The sequence below is a fragment of the Gavia stellata genome, chromosome 7, assembly GCF_030936135.1.
Source record: "Gavia stellata isolate bGavSte3 chromosome 7, bGavSte3.hap2, whole genome shotgun sequence".
Taxonomy (NCBI): domain Eukaryota; kingdom Metazoa; phylum Chordata; class Aves; order Gaviiformes; family Gaviidae; genus Gavia; species Gavia stellata.
In genome coordinates, this window is record NC_082600.1 from 8,075,751 (window position 1) to 8,096,592 (window position 20,842).

The 20,842-nt window shown below is 46.4% G+C and overlaps 1 protein-coding gene across 1 annotated transcript in view; it reads left to right on the plus strand.

Annotated features, from left to right (window-relative positions):
* Positions 1-20,842, plus strand: part of PRKCH (protein kinase C eta) — a 119,324-nt gene that overhangs the window by 27,491 nt on the left and 70,991 nt on the right. Inside the window, exon 2 of the mRNA XM_059819334.1 lies at positions 332-395. Coding sequence (XP_059675317.1) covers positions 332-395 — 64 coding nt within the window. The remainder of the gene's footprint in view (positions 1-331; positions 396-20,842) is intronic.

Below are 20,842 nucleotides of genomic sequence, written 5' to 3' on the forward strand. Positions count from 1 at the left end.
GTTACTCCTGTTTCATTTATCTGACAAATTGGAACACTGTTAACCATATTTCACTTTTTTTATTTAATCTCTATTTCTTATTAGCAAGGTTGAGATTGTTCAGCACTTCTAGGAAAAAGAAGGAATCAAGTCCCTTATTTTTTATGGCGCCCTGAAAGTTGAACAATTTGAGCCATGGATTCTTGTTTTTTTGTAAAATTCAGGGTGTGCATGAGAATATATAGAGAGCTTCAAATATTATCAAGTGTTGGCAAGATTGATCATGCAAAATCCTGAGAAAGACTCTTTGCCTTGAAAAACAATCTTCTAACATTTCCTTTGCTTTTTTCAGGTGGATTTGGAGCCAGAAGGAAAAGTGTTTGTCGTCATAACTCTTACAGGCAGCTTCATGGAAGGTAAGGGAATTATTTTGGCTTGTTTCCATTAAGAGCTGGACTCTGGTGTATACTCTTGCCGTCAGTTACCAAGCAGTGTATAAGCGGATGGCATTCTTCACATGGGCTGTGTGCTGTTGTGTGCCGGAGATTTCTTGAGCGATGGGGGAAATCTAGAAGGGGCTGTTCGTAATGGGTCACGCTGTGTGTGCCCTCTGCTCTGCTGTTGGTCTGATCTCGGACCCAGGGAGCCGATTCGTGCTTGATCTGGTTTATTTATCTGAAGTTGTCCTTCAAATGGATTGTTTTTGTCACTCGTACTTTTCACCTGGGTGCCTCTTGAAGGGCAAGCTAAGGAGCGTGTAGAGCATGTTTAAAATAGAACACGTTTAAAACATCTGGGTGACTTTTATTCCATAATGATTCCCATCTACTTCACGTGCATTTCTGTTTCCCGAGTTCACTTTGCACAGGAAACTTAAAAGTTTTTTAGTGTGACAGCTGCCCTGAAAAAGTATCTGGTTGGATTTTTTTTCTGTAACTGTCTTTTATAGTGTGATGTTTTTCATTTTGCTGTTGTTTACTGTAATACCACCTACGAGCGTGGATGTGAGCTCTGCTGGAGGAACCCAGCAAATCTGGGACGGGGCTCAGAAAAAGGTGGTTGTCTTCAGACCTACACCATGGTTCTGATTTGTTTTAGCTGCGTCCTCGAACTGCATTTGTTGGGGGGCGTTTTCTGTACAGAAGCCAAGAATCGAGGCAGGATCTGCTCCACTATCAGTTACCTGCAGCCTGGGAGAGTTGGATTTTTAGTGCTTTCTCTTGTTCTGCCCCAGAAACTGATTGCTTGGCACAAAGGCTGTGCCAGGCGCTGTGGCACAGGCAGCCCACCCTGCCGTGCTCTGTCTTGGACGCGAGGAGGGTGCAAGCTGGAGGGGTGCTTGCTTCAAGGTTTGTGGGGGAGCTCTCCTCTCCTGCCTAGCAGTTCCCCTAGCTCCCACCTTGCGCTGGGTGCCCAGGCCTGTCAAACGCCCCTGCCTTTGTTTTTCAGACGCAGGTTTGAATACAAGCTTGTGCTTTACTTGGATGCTTTTGGGGAGCTGTCTCGCTCTTGCTGAGCCGGCAGCCTGATGTGTGCTGGGGCCCGGGCAGCTGTTTGATGAGGAGCTGCTGCATCAGAGGAGCTGATGAAGCTTTTGGTTTTCTTTGGGTGGTTTACAGCCCAGGAGTGCTCTGCTCCTGGCAGGATAGCTGTGGCCTTTTAAAGCGTTTGAGCCCAATTCAGTCTGTAATCAGCCAAGCTACACCTGAGGGCCCAGCAAGGGTTTGCAGGGAGACTGTGTGCCCCACAGCAGCCGCACCCCCAGCCCTGTGGCCTGGAAGTGGTGGCAGGGTTCGCAGAGACATTGTTCTCTGTGTGCAGCTGGTGCTGCTCTTACTCCTAGGGACCATGGGCAGGGCGTAATCCTGCTTGCAGGAGGTGTGTTAGGAGGGAGACAGGAAAAGAAAGCCTGGCTGGCTTTGACTCCTAAGGAAGTGTATGATCTGGGGGTGATGGGGAAGATGAGTAGTATCACACCCTGGCACTGCAGCCGGGCAGAGAACCAGAATTCACTTTTCTAGTGAAGTTCACTTTCCATGGAAAGCTGGGCAGGTCACATAGCATCACTGCAACTTCAGTTCTTTATCTGGCAAGTAGCAATGTATGTTTTACTTACTGCTCTCACATTTATCCACGTGTAAAATGTTAACAGATCATTTACCCTTTATCTTCTAGAGAGATGTTCCCTACAACTGTGCTTTGACAGGGAGACATGAAGATTACTTTTTCATGTTAATTTGGGAAAAGCTTTCTATTTGTAACCAGAGAACAGGGAGAGTACAAAGGTGTGCTAGGGAGACGTGGAGGACTTTTTTGCAGGTCCAAGACAATGGCTTTTAGGCAGCAGTAGGGGTGAAAAGGACATTAGAAATTGGCTTTAATTGCCTATGATACAGCTGATAATGGAGAGAGAGTTTTATTGAGATCAAGAAAATAGAGGGCTTTTACTGACCAACAGGCCAGTTTGTATCCACACGCAAGCATGTCACGCGTGGCCATTTAAAGCAGGGTTGAACAGGGATGGTGGGCTTGAGCCTAAATCCAAAGTATGGTTCAAACTCATGCTGGTGGCTAAGCTGTTAAGGCATGTTGCTAACAAGGTCTCAGAAACGAGAGATGGAGAACTGAAATGTTCGTACTGCTACTGCTTTCTGAGGAAAATGGGAAATGTTGGAAATAGTTTACTTCTCTTTCCTCTGTCATTATTGAGGATGTGTGGACTTACAGAAGAAGAAGATTAAAGGCAGCTCTTGGGGCTTTTCTTGACTGGTTAGTCCCATGTGTGGTCATATTTGGAGTTTCCAAGAATAGACATAATCCAGGGCAAGCCTGAGTGCAGATACTGACTTCTCCCAATCGTTGGATAGTGGAGGCATCCGTCAGGGAGGGGTTTTCTTCTGAAAAATGGTGAGGTCTCTTTCATAACATCATGTTTTATTCTATTTTTCCCTCTCATTTTTTTTCTGGACATGTGAAGGCTCAGAATTGTATTCGAAATTTAAGTTTTTGGAAAGAAGTCTGAGAACAATCCACAACTTGAAACACAAAAGGGGGCTTCCCACTTGTTTGCCCTAATCTGGAGGGCAGCTGCTCCCACATCCTCACTGCTAGTTATGGCTGACGTGTCAGAGACTGCTCGAAGGCTGTGTGTGTCTGTGGGTACGCAGAAAACCCAATGTTAGCTCGCATTAGACCCCATCAGGGTAGAACATAGACGCATGTGGAGTTTCAAGCAATAAGTTGTTTAGTACTTTTAATCATTTTCTTCCGACTGAAAACAGTTAAGTGTGAAACTTGATGCATTTCCTGCTCTGAAGAGGATCTAGCAATGGTGATGTGGTGCTGCAAAAAAAGCCAGACTCCAGCAGGTAAAAGGAGCAACATGGCAGTGTCCGTAGACCAACTCTTCAAGCCACCCACCAGCTTTTTTAGCAGCTCTTGCCTCACCGCTTTCAGTAGACCGTGGGGACAAAAGGGTAACGTGGAGTCAGTCTGAACTGTGCGGAGCATCTTCCCTTGAAAAGCCTCTGAGAGATCCAGTAAGCAAAGGTTGGAGGGTCAGTGCCTACTGCTGGTCCTTATGCTGCTAACAAGTGAGTCACGTCGGAGAGGTTTTATGCCAAGCTAGTTTTGTTGTTTATGGAAATAGCTGATGGTGGCTGAGACCCTGAATTTGGCTAACTCCAGTAAAGTAAAAGCCCCAAAAGTGGCTAAAGAGAGCAGGGAAGAGGGGAAGAAGGAAAAAATCCCCCAAAACCAAGCAAACAAAAAAGCCTGAGATGCTAAGCCCACCTGAGACTGAATTATTTTGTTGTCCTAGAAAGCTTACCCAAAATAGACAGTCCTGGTGGTATTGGCAGCGTGTACTTTCTTTAGCTTCAGGAGTGGCTGGGTTTTTTGTTTGATCAAAAGTTCTTTTTGGTCAAAAGTTTAATTTGGGTTCTGCTTCACCTAAGACGGGGATGGGGAAGAAGGGTGGCACTCTGGCGAGGGGCGCAGTGTGTCCGACGGAAGCATTCATGTACCATCAGCATGAGGGCAATATAGAAAATGTACAGCTGGAAGGAGGTTAGTCCTTTGTAGGTTCCCATATGGCTCTTCTGTCCATCAGTGTTAACCTGCTGTTTTGAGGCAGGGAAATATGCCTGTTTCACATGTTAAAAATACATGTAATTTTTCAGGAAAAGAAAGGAGCAGAGCAATAGGAAGTGAGGGAGGTCTAGTGAAATTATCCCTGCCTATATTTATTTTCTCTTCTCAGTGTATTTGTTGCTGTGCTAAGCTATATCTGATTATATTAACTCCCCTCATTCAGCTGACATTTCCTGTGTAAAGTGATCAGTGCAAAATTAAAAAGAAAATCTCCTTACCTTTGGAGGAGATTACCTCTCCAAGCATGACCGTGTCTCTGCTGGCAGTGCTGGGTCCCGGTGGCCCCGGCACCCAGCTGGGGTGGAGAGAAGCACCCTCTCCTCCAGCCATCTCCTTCACTCACTCAAGACCTGTTTCACTCCAGGCTGTTTTATAGAGAAGGTGAGGACTGACTTCTGCCTGCCAAACTTCAGGCATTGCTTAGGAATTGATTATGTTTTTTTTTCCCCTACTGCCTCCCTCCCTCAAAGAATTTTGTTTAATCTTTCCTGGAGTTTCTTTATTTAACCTGCCTGATAATGGGATTTTCTTCAAGTCATCAAAATTATGATTTCTTTTTAAATTTTCTTATTCTTTTTAATCTGGCTATTAATATGTGGGGGTTTTTTGCCAATGGTGTCTTTAGCATTTCTTACGTCTCTCTCTTTGTGTCTCCTTGCTCCTTTCTCCTTTTAAAATAATGGAAATGGCTTCTCTGAGAGGTCTGTCTTTGCCGTGGGTGTGCCTCATTCATGGACGTGAGGCATGTTGTCAGCTGAGGAGCTGGGGATGGGAGCAGGGTGCAGCATGCTGTGTGTGGGACCAAGCAAAGCTGTAGCTGTCAGAAGGCAGTTCAGCTCTGCCCAGACCTGGGGACAGCAGGAGCTGTGGTTTAACTGAACCGTTGGTGTCCTGCCTCCCTCCCTGCGATGACCCATGTGTGTGCCAGGATATCTGAGATAATCCACAAGATCTCAACTCTGTTTTAAGCCTCCTTTAAAGGAAAATTTCTGCTTTATTGCTCTTTAAAACTGGTAGTGCTGTGTAGGGTGTAAAGCTCCCTAATGTTGTTCCTCTTCTCCTAACCTTGGCCATAACCATTTCCAGGTGGGCAGCTTCCAAGTAGGGTCTTCTTCCTCACCACTCCTGGAAAGCACCTGGGAGCATCCTGGCAGGAAGACACCATCGGCTGGGTGCCGTTGTGGTTCTCCAGCGTGGTGTGCCTGAGTACCGTTTCTCTGTGCTCTCCAGGGGTGTCATCTATGTCCCCCTGGCTCTGGTTGAAGGTGACCTGGTGCCTCTGAGGAGGCTTTGTCTTTGGGGCTTGTGTTGTTCATACAATGCGATGCCCCATCGGGTGTTGCACATTTGGTGTCATGAATTCAGACCTGCTGTCCATTACTTGTCTCTCTTTGCTACTGAATACTGGTTTCAGCTGTGAAAAGGCAAGCCATGAATTACTTTCTTCTTGGGCAGGGGGTGATTGATTTGAAATAAAAAGCCTTGCAATGAGTGTGGGTGAATTACGTGTGTCATTGATGCTTCTGGACACTTGTGAGAAGTTAGTAGAGACATTCAAGAGCAGGTGATCAGGCATGGGCCAGGGTGTTTCGCTGCAGCGAGGTCAGACTGGACACTGAGAGGCGCCAGGTATGTGCTTGAAGGATGGCATGAAGCTCTCTCCCTTGCCATACTGGAGTCCCAAAGCAAGCTGAGTCCCCTCGCAGCTTTGCATGCAAGGTGTGTTGCTGTACCCCCGGTTTGCCACCTCTCTTGCTATTTGCTCTTTTTACTTTTGAGCAAAGCTAATGAACTTAATACAAAGTAATTATTTGACTGAATTAATGAATGAAGCAAGCCCTTTAGGAAATAAAGTGCTTCTATTTTAGTGCTTCGAACTCTTGCAATTTGCTTTTTTTTTATGTTGTCACTCAAAGTGATAATTTTGGCTTGAAGTTCAATTTTAATTTCATCGTTCTGAGGTAAGTAAGGGTTGTTTCTTTTCTTTCAGTGTCAGGAAAGACAAAGACAAATTTGAGTTCTGGGCAAGAAATAGAACAATGAGAACACTGAAAAGCCAAGTGACTTGGTAGAGCAGATATAGCACCTATTGCTAAATATTTAATGTTGGTAGGCTTTGCAGCAGCAAGGAAGCCTGAACCTGTCTAGAGCAGGAAATGCTTCTTTAGTTTGCAACTGGCACATCGTGTGTTTGGGACGGTTTGTTCTCAAGCACAAAGACTCTTGTCTTTTGCTGTCTTTTTTCTTAGAATACATTTTTCTAACATGAATTGGTTTTTGTCTTAAGAAATAGCATTTCCTCAGACAGGTACCAGTAAAGATCTGCAGCCTTAAAATCTCAAATGGTATATAGGTGTTGTGCTACGAATGTCCTTGCTTTGTACTGCAACGTGACTCCTCAGCCCTGCAAAACCTCTGTAGCAGATATGTTATTAAATTCTTGCAGAAGAGTGAGAAAAAACGATGTTTACCGGTCCTCTGTAAACTGCAATAATGACTGGAGCCTGTTTTTTATAGTCAAGGGAATAATTACTGGAAACTAGGAGCCAGGACTGAAAAATGCCCTGTTCTTAGCCCCTGGCTAGTTGGGCCACTCTTCTGTTTTGGCTTACTAGCCCAAGCAGGAGAATTTTAAGGCATGTAGTAGACAGTCGAGAGAACCTCCTGATCTAAATAGGCAATATCAATGCAGAATAGGATAAAGAAAGTTTTGCTATATTTTGTTCACAGTCTGAGAATACGGAGGTCTTTAATGTCTAGCCCAAAGTCTTATGTGGCAGACAGCAGCAGGATGTGTCTTTTTCTGTAGCCCCGTATTTTTATTCCAATGCCTACACTTTTTCCCATATTTTACGCTTGTCACATCTGTGTATGCTGCAGGCAAGGGATTTCCAGGTGCACTCCATGTTGGTTCAACTGTGCATTTCCAGATGGAAATTACTGAGAACAATGTCGAGTCCCATGGGTGAGAAAATCCACCCTAGGTGCACTCTAGAAAAGATTGAGCCCTTGCAGAGACCAGGAATGTCGTCCACAGATGCTGTGCATCTCTTTGTGGAAGGCAGGTGAACTTCACTGGATCCCCAGCCTTGCTGAAGATGTCAATCAGGTTAAAACGTAAAAGGCAATTGCAGATCTTGAAGTCCTGAGCAGGTATTGCTCTCCTGGAGGTCAGACTCTGCAACCCTGCACTCCAACGGAGATGTGTTAGCCAAGCCAATGGGAGCAAGAGCGGCTCTGTCCTTGTCATGAAGCCTCCATGAGTTGAGCACAAGGATGTCAAAGCTTCTCAGCAACACTGGAGATCTTGGGAGACAATTTCAAAGTCAGAGACTCTGAAGAACCTCTTGGAGATGCTTTTCACAGGGAGGAGCCTTTGGGTATTCTGAGAAATGTCCTTTGGGCTACAAGTTGCCATTAGGGGAAGGACTGTACTGCATCTTCCTGAGTGCTGTCTTTCACTTGTCCTGTTCAAGCTGACAGTGGCATGAGAAGGGGTCACTGTAATAAGAAACAGGCCAGCCTTGAAAGTTAGACAAAGTGGATGAACTTGGGGATAATGAAAAATTATTACTGTTTATGGTGGGAGGATAGTGTGAGCAACTTCTTTAAAGTGAAGCCTTCAAAATTTACATATTGCATTTCACATTTAAATGTTGCAGAGAGAACCCAAGTATTTTTGCACCCTGGCACTCATATCTCATGTATGCCTCTCCTCCATTAAAAAAAAAGAAAAGAAAGAAAAGGCAAGTTTGGTAAATTCTGAATTTTGACAGGAAAAAAGGATTTCAACAGGGGGAAAAAAACCCCACCCCATTCCTGATTGCTGAAAGATCTAGGCCCTGGGAAATGACATGCTTTGGTCAGCGTTACGGAAGGACTCTAATGCAGAGCCAGGAGGTGAACAGCACCCCAGCCTGCTGCATATCCACAAGACCATCTTTATTTCTTGGAAAATGATCCATTTGAGCTCCACAGCTATTGCAGTATGTCTAATGCTGAGTGGTTTTTGGCAGTAATTCATGACTTGCCAAGATTTGTCAACTGCTTAGATACCCAGACATGCAACAAACAGCAATATCCGTGTTAACTTTACTTCCTCAGTGGGCTGTGTTTTGTCTGGGCTCTGAAACCTAGATATAAATATGCAAGCTTGCAATCTGCTCTGGGATTTCAGTGTTCCTGGCTGTGATGAGCAATAGAGATTTTTTGCTTTATTTTAATGTGATTCCTGGAAGAAGTGATGACGGTTCCCAGAGGAGCTTAACTCTACCTACTTGGCCTTGGAGGACAGCGCTGTGTTGGAGCGGGTGTTTGTGCTGCAGCGAAGCAGGGTGACAAGTGTGGGCTGGAAGGAGCAGAGCACAAAGCTGTTGGAGGTCAGGACTGTGATCCTGTGGCCAGGGATGATGATAGCAGCCCTGTGCCTGGCTGCTGCGCCCTGTGCTGGGGGATGCTGTTTTATGGCCATGTCCCTCTGCACCCTTTGCAGTCGAGGGTCACCTGGATGATGCCCTGGACTGGGATGAGGGTGGGATGTCCCCTACACCAGCACACGTTATGGCTGCATCTGAATTCCCCTAGATCACAATTTGCAACGTACTTGACTGATGAAATAGGTGAATGACTGTCCAAAAGCCCAAGTAGTTTATTTAGGGTCACTGTGTAAATCTGTAGTGGAGCTACAGAGATGATTAGGGGACTGGAACATCTTTCTTATGAGGAAAGGCTGAGGGACTTGGGTCTTTTTAGGCTGGAGAAGAGAAGACCGAGGGGGGATCTTATCGATGCTTATAAATGCTTACGGGGTGGGTGCCAGGAGGATGGGGCCAGTCTTTTTTCAGTGGTGCCCAGTGACAGGACAAGAGGTAACGGGCACAAACATGGTCACAGGAAGTTCCACCTAAACATGAGGAGGAACTTCTTTACTTTGAGGGTGGTAGAGCACTGGAACAAGCTGCCCAGAGAGGCTGTGGAGTCTCCTTCTCTGGAGATATTCAAAACTCGCCTGGACGCATTGCTGTGCAATCTGCTGTAGGTGAACCTGCTCTGGTGGGGGCGGTTAGACTAGATGATCTCCAGAGGTCCCTTCCAACCCCTGTCATTCTGTGATTCTGTGAAACTGGAGAGAAAAAAAGTCTAACAAAACCACACCGTATTTTTTAACCTCACCTCCACCAACTACTAAATAAGGCTGTGTCCAATTTAATGTCCAGGTCTGTCAACCCTGGCTGCTGGAGGAGACTCCTAATTTAGGTGATACCACCACAGGCAAGGGTTTTCCTTGTGTCTGGCAGCCCAGTCTGTCAGGCGTCCAGAAGTCCCTGTCACCAGGCTGCTGTATGGGGCAGTGCCGGACTTGGTGCGTGAGTGGATCTGCTGGGCCTGTTGGTGTGACAGGATGCTCGAGGTAACAAGAAGCTGTTGTGCCACAGTGCTTAATTATCTCAATTTACCTGGAAGGTATTCATGCATTGTTAGTGCTTGGCGGGGGGCAAGGTTCCCTCTGGCCCTGCAGACACAAGGAGGACCAGCAGCATCAGTCTGCTGTGTGTTGTGGATGTTGTGGCAGTCGATTCCTGCACCTCACTGGATCAGGGCAAGATCTCACTAATAGCCAAGCAGAACGGGGTCTTCAGCTTTAGGCGACTGGCACGGAGCTGTAGGAAGTGGATCTCATCTTCTAGTGGTGCTTTCAGAGGCAAATACTCACGCTTGCAATTTACATGTCCCTGTTGTGGTTTGTTCCTGAGTGTGCCCAGCATAAAATGCTGAGTTTCCTGCTCTTCAGTGCCATCTGTTTTTTGTTTTCTGGAGTGCAGAAATGATTCAGTTGTTTTCCAGCATGAGATGCTGAATCAAAATAGAGCTTTGAACGAAGAGATCCTGATGTCATTGTGCCAGGGTGACCTCAAGCTTGGCAGAGGAGAGAGTGGGAGGGCTGAGAGCCTCTGCCATCTCCATCTGCCTTCTGCTGTCTTTGGGAAAATCTACTCGTTTGTGATCTTCTGGGAGAAACTGCGTGAGGTCACTGTGGCTTTGAGGGCTGTGGAGACCACCTGCACTGAGCAGGTTACCACCTTGGTGACTGTTCCTCCTGGCAATGTGGACACTGCTGGCCGTTGCAGATACGGGACTGAGGCGGTTTCATAATTGAGGGTAAATCTGTCTGCCTGAAAAGGATGCTCTTGGGTTTCCCTTGGGCTTGCCTCACACAGGGCCAGTTCTGCACCAGCTGGCTGGACTGGGGAGCTGAGCAAATCTGGAGCAGGGATGTTGGTTGGTTTGGGGCCAGATCTGTCCTCTGGTTGAGCTCAGTGCTGGCCTGGGATGCTGCGGTGGGGATGAGGGGGATCCCCGGTGGTGGCACAGAGGAGGGAGGAAGGCGGGAGGTCTGGCTGAGCAGGTGTCCTACTTTCCATGCCCCATCTGCGGGGACACGAGGCAAGGACAGAGAATGGTGGAAACACTGGGAAAAGTCACTCGGAGAAGGAATAGAGCCATAGGAGTCTGGAAGAAGGACAGAGAAGAAATATAAGGAGACATAGAAGGAAGTAGGAGATTGGTCTGAGGAGTGGTGATGGGTGGGTATGGGCAGGAGCTGTAAGGAAGAAGCAGCTTAAAGAAGTTCAAGGGGTTAAAGAAGGTGGGAAGGGGACAATATGGATAATGGATGGTAGAGGAGCTGCAGAGGATGAGGAAAGGCTGCAGCAGAAGAGTTGTGACCAGCAAAGCCTGTTTCTTGCTAGAATCTGGAACCAAGTTTTTAATCCCAGAATCTCAGCTCTTTTCTGCCGTCTAGCTGTCAAACTTGTTGAGCGAGTGTGGCCGTCTGTCACTAGTACTGGATCTGCACAGCAGAGGATAGTCCTTTTCTGTGAAGCATTCCCCTGTTGGTGCTATCCTCTCTCTGGAGCTGTGTGTTTGAGACCGCAGCCGTGCAGGGGAGCCAGGACCGTGGAGGGGAGAGGCTGCTCCAGTTCTAGTGGATGAACTTATTTCCAGTGTTAGTTTTTGTTTAGAAAACTTAGGAAATAGTCTTAAACAAAATCCTTTTCATTTGAGGGATATCACTAATGTTATAAAATCAAACTCTCGAAAGTCAGGAAATGCTGAAGTTTTGTGCCTAAAATTTGTCCTTCCTATATGTTCACGATACAGACTTGCAGGTCAGCAGGAACAACAGCAGAAAGACATTTCTTCTCCAGCCTGCTCAGCTCAGAGTACTTAAGTGGTGGGTGAGGAATCTGGGGCCTCAGTTTGGTCCTATGCACATTTTTACCTGCATTGTCTATGGTCCTGTATTTCACCTGTGAATGTGGGGTAAGGCAAGAAAAACAAGTCCTTTAGAGGGACACTACAGTGTTGCATCCAAAAGGGCTGATGGCACCTTGCACATCAGGGCCATCGCACATTTTAGCTATAGAGCCATTCCATGTTCCTGCAGCGGGCACATAGGGCTGAGCCCTGCAGCACACATGGCTTTGAGCTATGCTGTAAGGAGGAGTGCAGAGCCTGGGTGCTAGTGACACAGGCCCTACAGAAGGCATAACAAAGTCTGGCTGACTTTCCCACCTGGTTGCTTTCAGGCCCCACATTGTGCCAAGATAGCTGTTTGTGGGGCATGGCAAACCAGATTTGGGAACTGCTCTGGCTGGAAAATGGCTATGTGGAAGGGAGTGCTGGAAGGAAGACAGGGTGCTGTTTGAGGGAAGAACTGCTTAAAGCTGTCTAAGGGCTGTTGTGAGCATCAAACTGCAGGTTGGCTTTCATCTTGTGTCATTTGAGCCTAAACAAATGCCCTCCCCGTGTGTTCCTTCTCCATTGAGGGACTGGGAAGATAAGATGAAAGGAGGTACAGGTTTAGGTGTCTCTCACAAGCTGTTGGAGAAAGTGACTTTCTTCCCGCTCACCCACCTCTGCTTGTTTGTTAATTGAGAGGAGTGAGATGGGAGAGCCCGCAGGGAGGCAGAATACATGCTTATTACTGCTGCTTTTACACCTGGTATGTATTCTCATTTGTGAGAATAAAATTGCTTGGTGGTGCTGGTGAAACCGTCAGGGTCCTTCCCTCTCTCTACGTACACAGAGATCCTGAGCCAAGGCAAGCAACATCCACTCCATGTGGCACCCAGTGTTTTTAAAGCTGTATTTGTATGGATTTGGTACATCTGCTTTTGAGATCTCAGAAATGGAGAAATGTGTTGCAGTGTGAAAACCCTGTTGGGGAGGAGATGGGGAAGGGGGTAGGTCGAGTCTAGCTGTGTTAGCTGCATGGGAAGCTGTCGGGGACAGCTGTGTTTTCCGAACGCACCACTCCTCCTGGCCTGCAGCCCTTGGGAAATCCCTCTGGGACACAGTAAGAATCTGCCGGCATTAGGAGGGGTGCGGTGCATGGCAGAGCAGTAATGGTCTGTGCCATCTGTGGAAGTGTTTGAGGAGGGACTGTGCAATGAAGCCAAGTGCAATTGTTAGACTGAGCGCTTAAGCACAGAGTATTTCCTTGCCGCACTACCAAGGTGGGGACTGTCTTGATGAGAAGAGGTGCTGCTTTTTGGCAGATATCTTCATGGTAGCAATAGGCTTGGGATACAAGAGGCTGAATGTATATTTTTTGACAGATGCTTTACTGCGGCAGCATCTTGCTCAGCCCATGGCGTGTGGGAATCTGCGTGGGAGAGCGACATGGTGAACAACTTGCTTTTTAAGGCTGTTGCAATTAGAGAACTTATTAGCAAGCTGCCACATGGAAATCTCAAGAGTACTGGGGACTGGCTGTGTAATCAGAGCTGAGCATGTGGCCGGATCACTAGGGCTGGGTCTGTGCAACTGCTGGGTGACCAGTCGACCAGGAGAGTCCAGGTGTTGCAGGGTGGTGATTCAGGTGTTGGTCATCCTCCCAGGTGAGCAGAAGGCCAGTGCACCTCTGAGGACTGGGGAAAGGCTGAGGCATTGCACAAAAGCAGTAGGATGCCCCAACAGCAGAAAAAGGGGAGTGTTTAACTTGTCCTACTTAATTAGCTCTCCCAAGTAATTTGTTCCTGACTAGATTCCAGTTGTGCTTTGGGTTACAATTTGCTTTTCCACTGAGAGGTGCAGTGCCCCTGGTGAGGAGGGCTTGAGGTTTTGTCCACAGGATGGCTTCTGTGTTGAGGAACGTGGTTGCCATTTATGGAATTGCTGCAGAACTGTCGGTCCTTCTGGGCACAAGCTGCTTGGTAGTCCCATTTCAAATAGCTTTCTGTTGATCCTGGTTTCTTCGTGCATTTTGTCTCATGTTACGTAAAGAATATTTTCCTGGTGCTCCTTCTTTGAGACAGATGTTAAGCTCATGTCTCTGGAAAAGTTGCACTTCTTAAACATACGGGCATGAATTTTAAGCAGATTTAGCTGATTGTAAAACCTTGTGTGGACACTCTTGATACCAAAGGGGACGATTTTAATTCTGAAACTGGCCACACAGCCCCAAAGGATGTCCCTAGAGCATCTACTTAAAAATAGCTTTAAACTGCATCTGGTTAAAAATAGGTTTCACTTGGAGCTTGTGCTTCCCTGTGTGGGTAGGGCCTCCTAATAGCATGTTGTGATACCTACTATGCAGCCACCTATGAGCATGCGAGTTGCCGATGGTTACAACACACACGAGCCCCAAGGCGTCGGGAGCAGGGGAAGGTTCAGGATCTCCCTGCTGTTTGCCCAGCCTTCCAATTATGCTTTTCTCAAGGATTTTGCACAAGTGCTGGTAGCTTTGACCTATAAATGCTATCACTCAGTTAGTGCTACTTCTGCTCTGTAGCCAGTGTAGTCTGAAATCTTCTAAAACTTATGGTGCAGAGGGCTTCTGGCGCATACGTTAGTGATGGAAAAGATCAAAGTTGCTTTGTTAGTTTTATTTTCCTGTTTTTAATGAATAATGTATTTAAATGGTTTTCTTCCCTAATAAATCACATCTCAACATTTTTCTCTTGAGTTTAATAGGTGGGAAGGACTAACAGGAGGTTTTACAATGGAAATTCACTTGCCTAAGCACGAGGAAATAATAGTGATTATAATTGGCGATGAGAGGAGGGAGAGGAATCGGTTCGTTAAGGCTTTAATGAGCAATGCAGTAAGAAGTATGAGGTACTAGTATTATTTGCATATCTTAAAGTAAGGAGGAAGATTGTCCCCATCTTATGATAAAATTGAGACTGCAAGCAGATGTGTTGTTCTGCCTGCAGCTGAGGAGGGGAGGTGGTTATTACTGCCTGTTTCTCACTGTTTGTGTGGGTCAACTTAAATTTTTAATAATAGGGGTTTTCTGGGGTTTTTTTGTTACCTGTTCTTAACCCAGATCAATGTGACAGGACTGGGTTATGGAGTGGTTGCAGATGGAGTCATGCTGGCAGGCCTGAGATGGTAGGGAAAGGGACTCCATCATGAGGAGGGAGCAGTGGGGCTGGGGTGTCTTCACCCAGCTCTACTGCTGCTGTAAGACCATGTTCAACTACAGCTGGAGGGAAGCATGTATCTGTCCTCTTGCTGGATACAAGCTGACTGTAATTTATCTTGCTTTTTCCAAACCCCATGGGTACTGTGTGCCTCCTGCTGGGTACTGGGCAGATAAAAGCTGGCCTTCCAGTTACGGTTCCAGGCTGGGGCTCTGAAGGGCTCAGTTCCGTGCTCAGGTTTCTGCTGGCTCCCTCAAGTCCCTCCTCTAATTAAAAATAAAATCCTTCTCTCCTGGCATCTCCCCTTTGTGCAGGCTGAGACAGTTCTTCTCAGCTATTATCACCCCAGCCTGGTGTCTCTTGCAAACAGAAGTATCATGAGGTTACCATCTCCAAACAAATGCAAAAACCTGCAGAGATGGAATGATAAAATGGAGTACAGGTAAAACCTTTCTTGCTCTTGGCAGAGAAACAAGCGCAGGGTGAAAAACGGGGCTGTCCCTTTCCTTCTCTCACAGTGGTGTGGCTGTAAAAGGAAGGGAGAGGGAAGTGGCTGTCCCCTTCAAGCACATCCTCCTTGGCAGCCATCAGCATTTCTGCAGCCTGTGGCCTGGAAAGCACAAACGGGCTGACAAGCAGTGATCTCTGAGAACCTGCTCTCTTATGGCACGACGTTGTGCATGGTTGCTGAAATTTTTTGTTAGCCACAGTATCCCATTTGCTCAGTTCATTGTTACTCACTACAGAAATTAATGGAAAGGCTTTTCCATTGATGTTTTTCAGCCTTGAGCAATGTGCTGCAGTGCCTTGCTTCATAATGATCTTGATGATCTTACAGGTCTTTTCCAACCTTAGTGATTCTGTGATAACTGTCAACATCCACAAGCAGACACCTAAAAAATTTTCCCAGAAAGAATTTGTAAAAGCAGATGCGGACAATAACATTTTTGAGCTGCCCTGTGCATGTCTGAAAACCTGTGTGGCAATCATGGTTAAAACTCTATGCAAAATAATCTGTATGGTATTCATAACTGGTTGGTAGGCTCGAAGCGGCAGCAGAATACTTGTATTAAGAGTTTCTCAAGCCACCTTCTTCCTCCTCTCCCATGTTCTCACAGACCTTATGCAAAGAGATAAAAAGCAGCTATTCCTCCTTCAGCCCCAGCACTAGGCTTTACCTTCTGCTTTGCAGCCCTCTCCCCTCCTGCACATGTGGACAGCTCCCCGGCAGCCACGTACTGGTCACTGCAGCTCTGCAGGGCTGTCCTGTTGTCCCTGGCACTGCTACATCCAAGTGCAAGAGACTGAGAGTGAAGCAAACTGAATGCCCCCAAAAAGGTCCTGGACCCTGGTTCCCCAGCGGTGCGGTGAACACTGAGGTTAGCAGAGATGGATGGAGCAGAGCTGTAGCTGGTAAGCCTGAGAAACATGGAGATGTGTTTTCTCAGCTTTGCTATATCACCTACTGGTGCCCCCAGAGCTTTGGCATCATTGTGTAATTCTAGAAATAAGCCTGTGGTGGGCTTTTGTAGCAATAGCTGAGCACTGTCATGCTCGCTAATATGGTTGTGTGAACTTAATTGATCCTATTCTCACTGCTGCCATGCTGAAACATCATCATTCAGCCTCAGTACTCAAATGCTACTAATCACTGAGAGCTGAGGGTGAGAGCTGAGATGAATTTAGGTCCTAGACCTGGCAGGAAAACAAGGAAGATGGATCTGCCCTACTTCAGCACTTGGACGAGAAACAGAGACCTTGCCTTGAGTGCAAAGTTCTGTGTGATTTGATGCAGGGATGATTACATGTTTTTTGCATTTCCAAGACTGTTGATAATGCTGTTTCATACCCATGAGTGAGAAAACTTTTTTTTTTGGAGTCAGAGCATCATTGTTCCTGTTCCATTGATGGGCTGGCATCTTAAAAGATGAACTGCCCATTAACAGGGGTTTCCTGTCAAGTCCTAGTAGAAGATGACCTAGTCCTGCCAGCACTAGCTGGCTCTTTCTGTGGTCTTCATGCAAAACTTTACCCAGTTTCAGAGGGGAAAACGGCAGCTGGATCAAATGTAAGTAAGTCCCAGCCTGTGTTTGATGTGCCACATGTTTGCTTTGCAATGAGCCTCTCCTGGGATCTGAACCAATCTGGTTTCATGCACAGACTGGCAAAAGCAGCAGAAGGACAGAAACTTTGACGGACGTGAAGTGGAGGAGAAACCCCATGCGGTTAACACAATCTCTGTGGATGTGGCTGTTTTCCAGCTGGCCGATTCACGCGTCCAAGTGGCTTTTTAGGGGAACTGAAGAGAAAACTTTGCAGTAGTTAGGAGAAGAAAGGTTTTCACTCTGCAGCACTAACACTAGGGAAGCAGAATGGTCAGCAATGGAAATACCACTTTGGGTCGTAGCCTTTAAATCCTTTTCCCTTTCCAGAGTCAGGCTGTCAGCCTCTTCTTCAACACTGTGTTGTGTTTATAATGTTTTAATTAGTAAGGCTTCCCGTGGTTTTGACCATCCACAGGATTATGATGATAAAACTCCTGGTTAAAAGATACTAAGCCTTTGTAAGCAACTTTTGGCATAAGATACGTGTTTTCTGGGTTGGAAAATAAACATCTTGGTTCATTTTGGTTTAGCCTCTCTTTATATTCAGTAGATGTGAGGAAGCCCGCTGGTAGGTAAATATTGAGAGAACACCTCCATGCTGATAGCTAGAAGGGAGGCATGTGTGTGTATTCATTCCCCCTCATTTACTTGATTTGTTTTTTATGTTCTTTTCCTAAAGCACCCATTACAACTCACTGTAAGGGCATGGGCTAGCTGAGCGTTTAGCCTGATCCGAAATCATTGTTCAGTGCTGTGGTGCTCGTGAGAGGTGAGGAGTCTGTCAATCCACTAGCTTGCTTTTTATGGTCCAGTAAGTTCAGTGCTTGGTCTCTGCTCCGCGCTTGTGTATCACTCAGTGCAACGGGATCTTGCTTGCAGTGCTCCCAGGGGAGCATAGGAAAACTTAACTGCTACTAATAAAAAAAGGCTTAATTAAGTTTTAATCTGTTAGCATTGTTGCTTTAAGGGTTTTTACATTGCATTTTGAGTATCTTTTTCTTTCAAAGGAAAATCCTGCTGATGTGTACAGGAGTGTAACACTAGAAAATGTCATGTATCAGGATGCACCCGAACGACCTTTGTCGTGCTGGCGTTTTAGCAGCAGTTGATAGCACGATGGTGAGATTGATTTCTGATAGATGAGACCTGACAGGCTTTAACTACTTGAGGCAAACAGTTACACACACAACACTTCATCCTGCAGCTCTTCCTCTTGTCTTACTGTGTAGTTATGACACCACTGTAAGGACTTCACTGAAATTACCCCCTGGAATAAAAAAAATGAGGGGAGGAGAAAGGGGGGATCTCTGGCCAGGAAGGGCAGGATCAGGTAAGCTCAGGGGGCAGGTAGGGCAGCGTGATGAGGCTGCTGAGTGGGTGAGCGGTGTGCTAGTGCATGCAGATGTCCTCAGATGACTTGGTGGGTTATTTATTCTCCTCTCCCTCCGCATGCATAATTTCCACTGCTGTAAACACGTGTTAGGCATGAGTGGAGAGGAGGAAAGGGGAAGAGGCTTTTTAGTATTTAACTTTGTAGTTACTGTTGCACATAGCCAGGCACAGTGAATACCCCATAGTTACAGACGTCTAAATTTAGCCATGGATGTGGACAACTCCCTTCACTGAGCAATTACTTGCCTGTTTTTATAGCAGTATTTGGACATTTGAACCATTCATGGTGGTGGTTGCTTTACCAGAGATTAGAGGCTGTTAAAACTCTGGGTCCCCTAAAGTGGTCTAGAGCTGCTTTGTTACGTAAAATGCATGCAGAAGGAAAAAATATATTGTATAGGAAACTGGTTAGAACGCAGAATACGAGCGGTAAAATGTCTGTGATGACTTTACATCCTCTGACACTAAAGGTGAGAGGCACAAGGGGCTGCTGCATTGGCCACCCTGTCCACTAGCAGGCTTCAGCGCTGCGTTGATGGTTTCTGCATGCAACCTCACGCCCAGCCATGCCGGGAGCCGTTTAGCAGATGTGACGGGTGTGAGCTGAGGACCTGCCATCTTGGTGGCTGGAGAGGCTGGTGGTTGGGAGGAGGGTGGTTTTGGTAGTGATAAGTTCCACCATTTCAAAATCACTTGTGCCTTGTTGGAGGCTTGAACTTGCCTGCTCCATGGTGTGGTGCATGGGATGGGTGAGCACCCAAGCATTCTAAAAGAGGGATTTGTTCTGTGGGATGTGGTTGTATATGAAGATCTACTAGACCCCGTGGTAGGGTCTCTTGCAGCTACACCTGGGCCCAACAACTGGCTTAAGTTGTTCTGTGCTCTCCCTCTCCTTTTTGCTCAAGACAGCATCAGGAAATGGGAAGAGCAGTGCCCAAAAGAGCTGACTGTGTATGAAAAGTAATCCAGGCATTGCTGAATTCAGTCTCCTGCTTAGTAACACTTAGATTTGTTATAATGTTATAAGCATGGGTGAGGATCACCTGGAAGATGTGCAGCATCTGGAGAAAGTTAGCAGGATAACGCAGCCAAGTAGTGGAAAATGTGAGATTTGAGGAACGTTTTAAATATGAATTATGCTTTTAGGAAAAAAAAAAAAGAAAAAAAACTTGTGGCATGTGCTTTAATGAAAAGTGGGTCTGTAAGATGGAAGCTCTTGTGCTGCATGAGATGTCTGTGGCTGGACAACAGGAGATGGAGGCCAAGTACAGCTCGGAGGAGAAGGCTCAAGGCTGGCCATGGATGTGATTCACCGGTGCAGGCAGCATGGAGACTTCCTCTACGGCCCATGAAAAAGCTAGTGCCTGTCATTTTGTGGTCTTCCTGAACCATTTCAAAATTGCAGTCCCTCTGAAACCAGGCAAACCACAGGGATGCATGGCAGTGTCCCACTCGGTGGCTTTTCAGGCCATCTTCAAGTGTCCTCTATTTCTGGTGCAAGACTGGTTTGTGCTTGGCTGCGTGTGGGCTTCTCGCTGCATGGGAGAGCACCAGGGAGGCAATTACCTCATGCTGATCCTTGAGGGGAAGCGTAACAAAGTCAGAAACTACATGAGCTAAATTGGGAACATATTCTCTTAAACTCTGGTAAATGTGAGTGCATGAACTTAAAGGGCATCAGCTGTTGGGCTTCTAATGGAGCAGCTGGTATGAAGCAAGCTGGTAACTGGATTGCTTCTTTAGGTGATTTACTTTGTGCGCTCACCACCCGCTCACAAACCCTGCTCTTCCCTTTCCATGCCTTGGAAGTTCTCCTGTATGTGCTGAATGCCAAGACAGGATACTTTACCAGTTGAGGTGTTTGGCCCTGATCCAGGAAAACACTTAAGCATATGCTTAAACCTAGATTAAGGAGATCTCCTCTTGAATTTAGAGGTGGGCAAATTCTGTAATACTATAAGGATTTTATTTTTTCTTAATTAATCCTCACATGAAGTTGCAGGAGGCTTGAGCACAGTGAAGCAACTGGCTCCTGATCTTTCTTTTGGGGAAGAGGGATGAACTGATTGACCTCTTGAAGTTCTTCTCAGCCATGTTTCCTATGGTGGATAACGAGGCTATTGAAATTGTGCAATGATGATTGAATGTTTGGAAGGGATATTAAACCTCCACACATCAGCTCTCACTTCTGGAGATCAAAATGACATCTCGTGTGTGGGAAAGAAGCAAATTATCTCCCAGCTGCAGGGTTCCTCCATCTTGCTCTCATGTGTTTTCTGGTTGCCCACTGACAGAGGCAGGATGCTGAACTAGATGGACCAATGTTCTGATTTGGTCTGGCAATTCCTGTGGTCCCCTGAGTCCTGTTGACTTCAGTGAGAATTAAACACGTGTTTAAGCACTTCCCTAGAAAGGCAGGCTTTTCTGTGCCACTCTCTCTGCCCAGCTGCTTGAAGCTCTGCAGTGAAGAAAGGAGGATTCTGTTAAGTGCTTGGATCAGCCCTACCACATACTTTTTTTGTTTGTTTGTTTTAATGTGAAAATCCTAATTTATAGCATGCACTTCCATTTTAATAATGAATGCAAGCTCTCTTAAAGTCAAGCCGTGCTCCACATTGCAGTTATGCCATCAGGTAGGAGGTTTCCATTAGTGCCTGTGGAGGGGACTCATGCACAAATGGCTGGGAGAACACAGCAGAAAAAAAACTCCTGAGCTTTATGGCCAGCTTTGCTTCTAAACTGTGTGGTAAGAGTACTGAGAGGAATACGTCGTGTGGCTCGTGG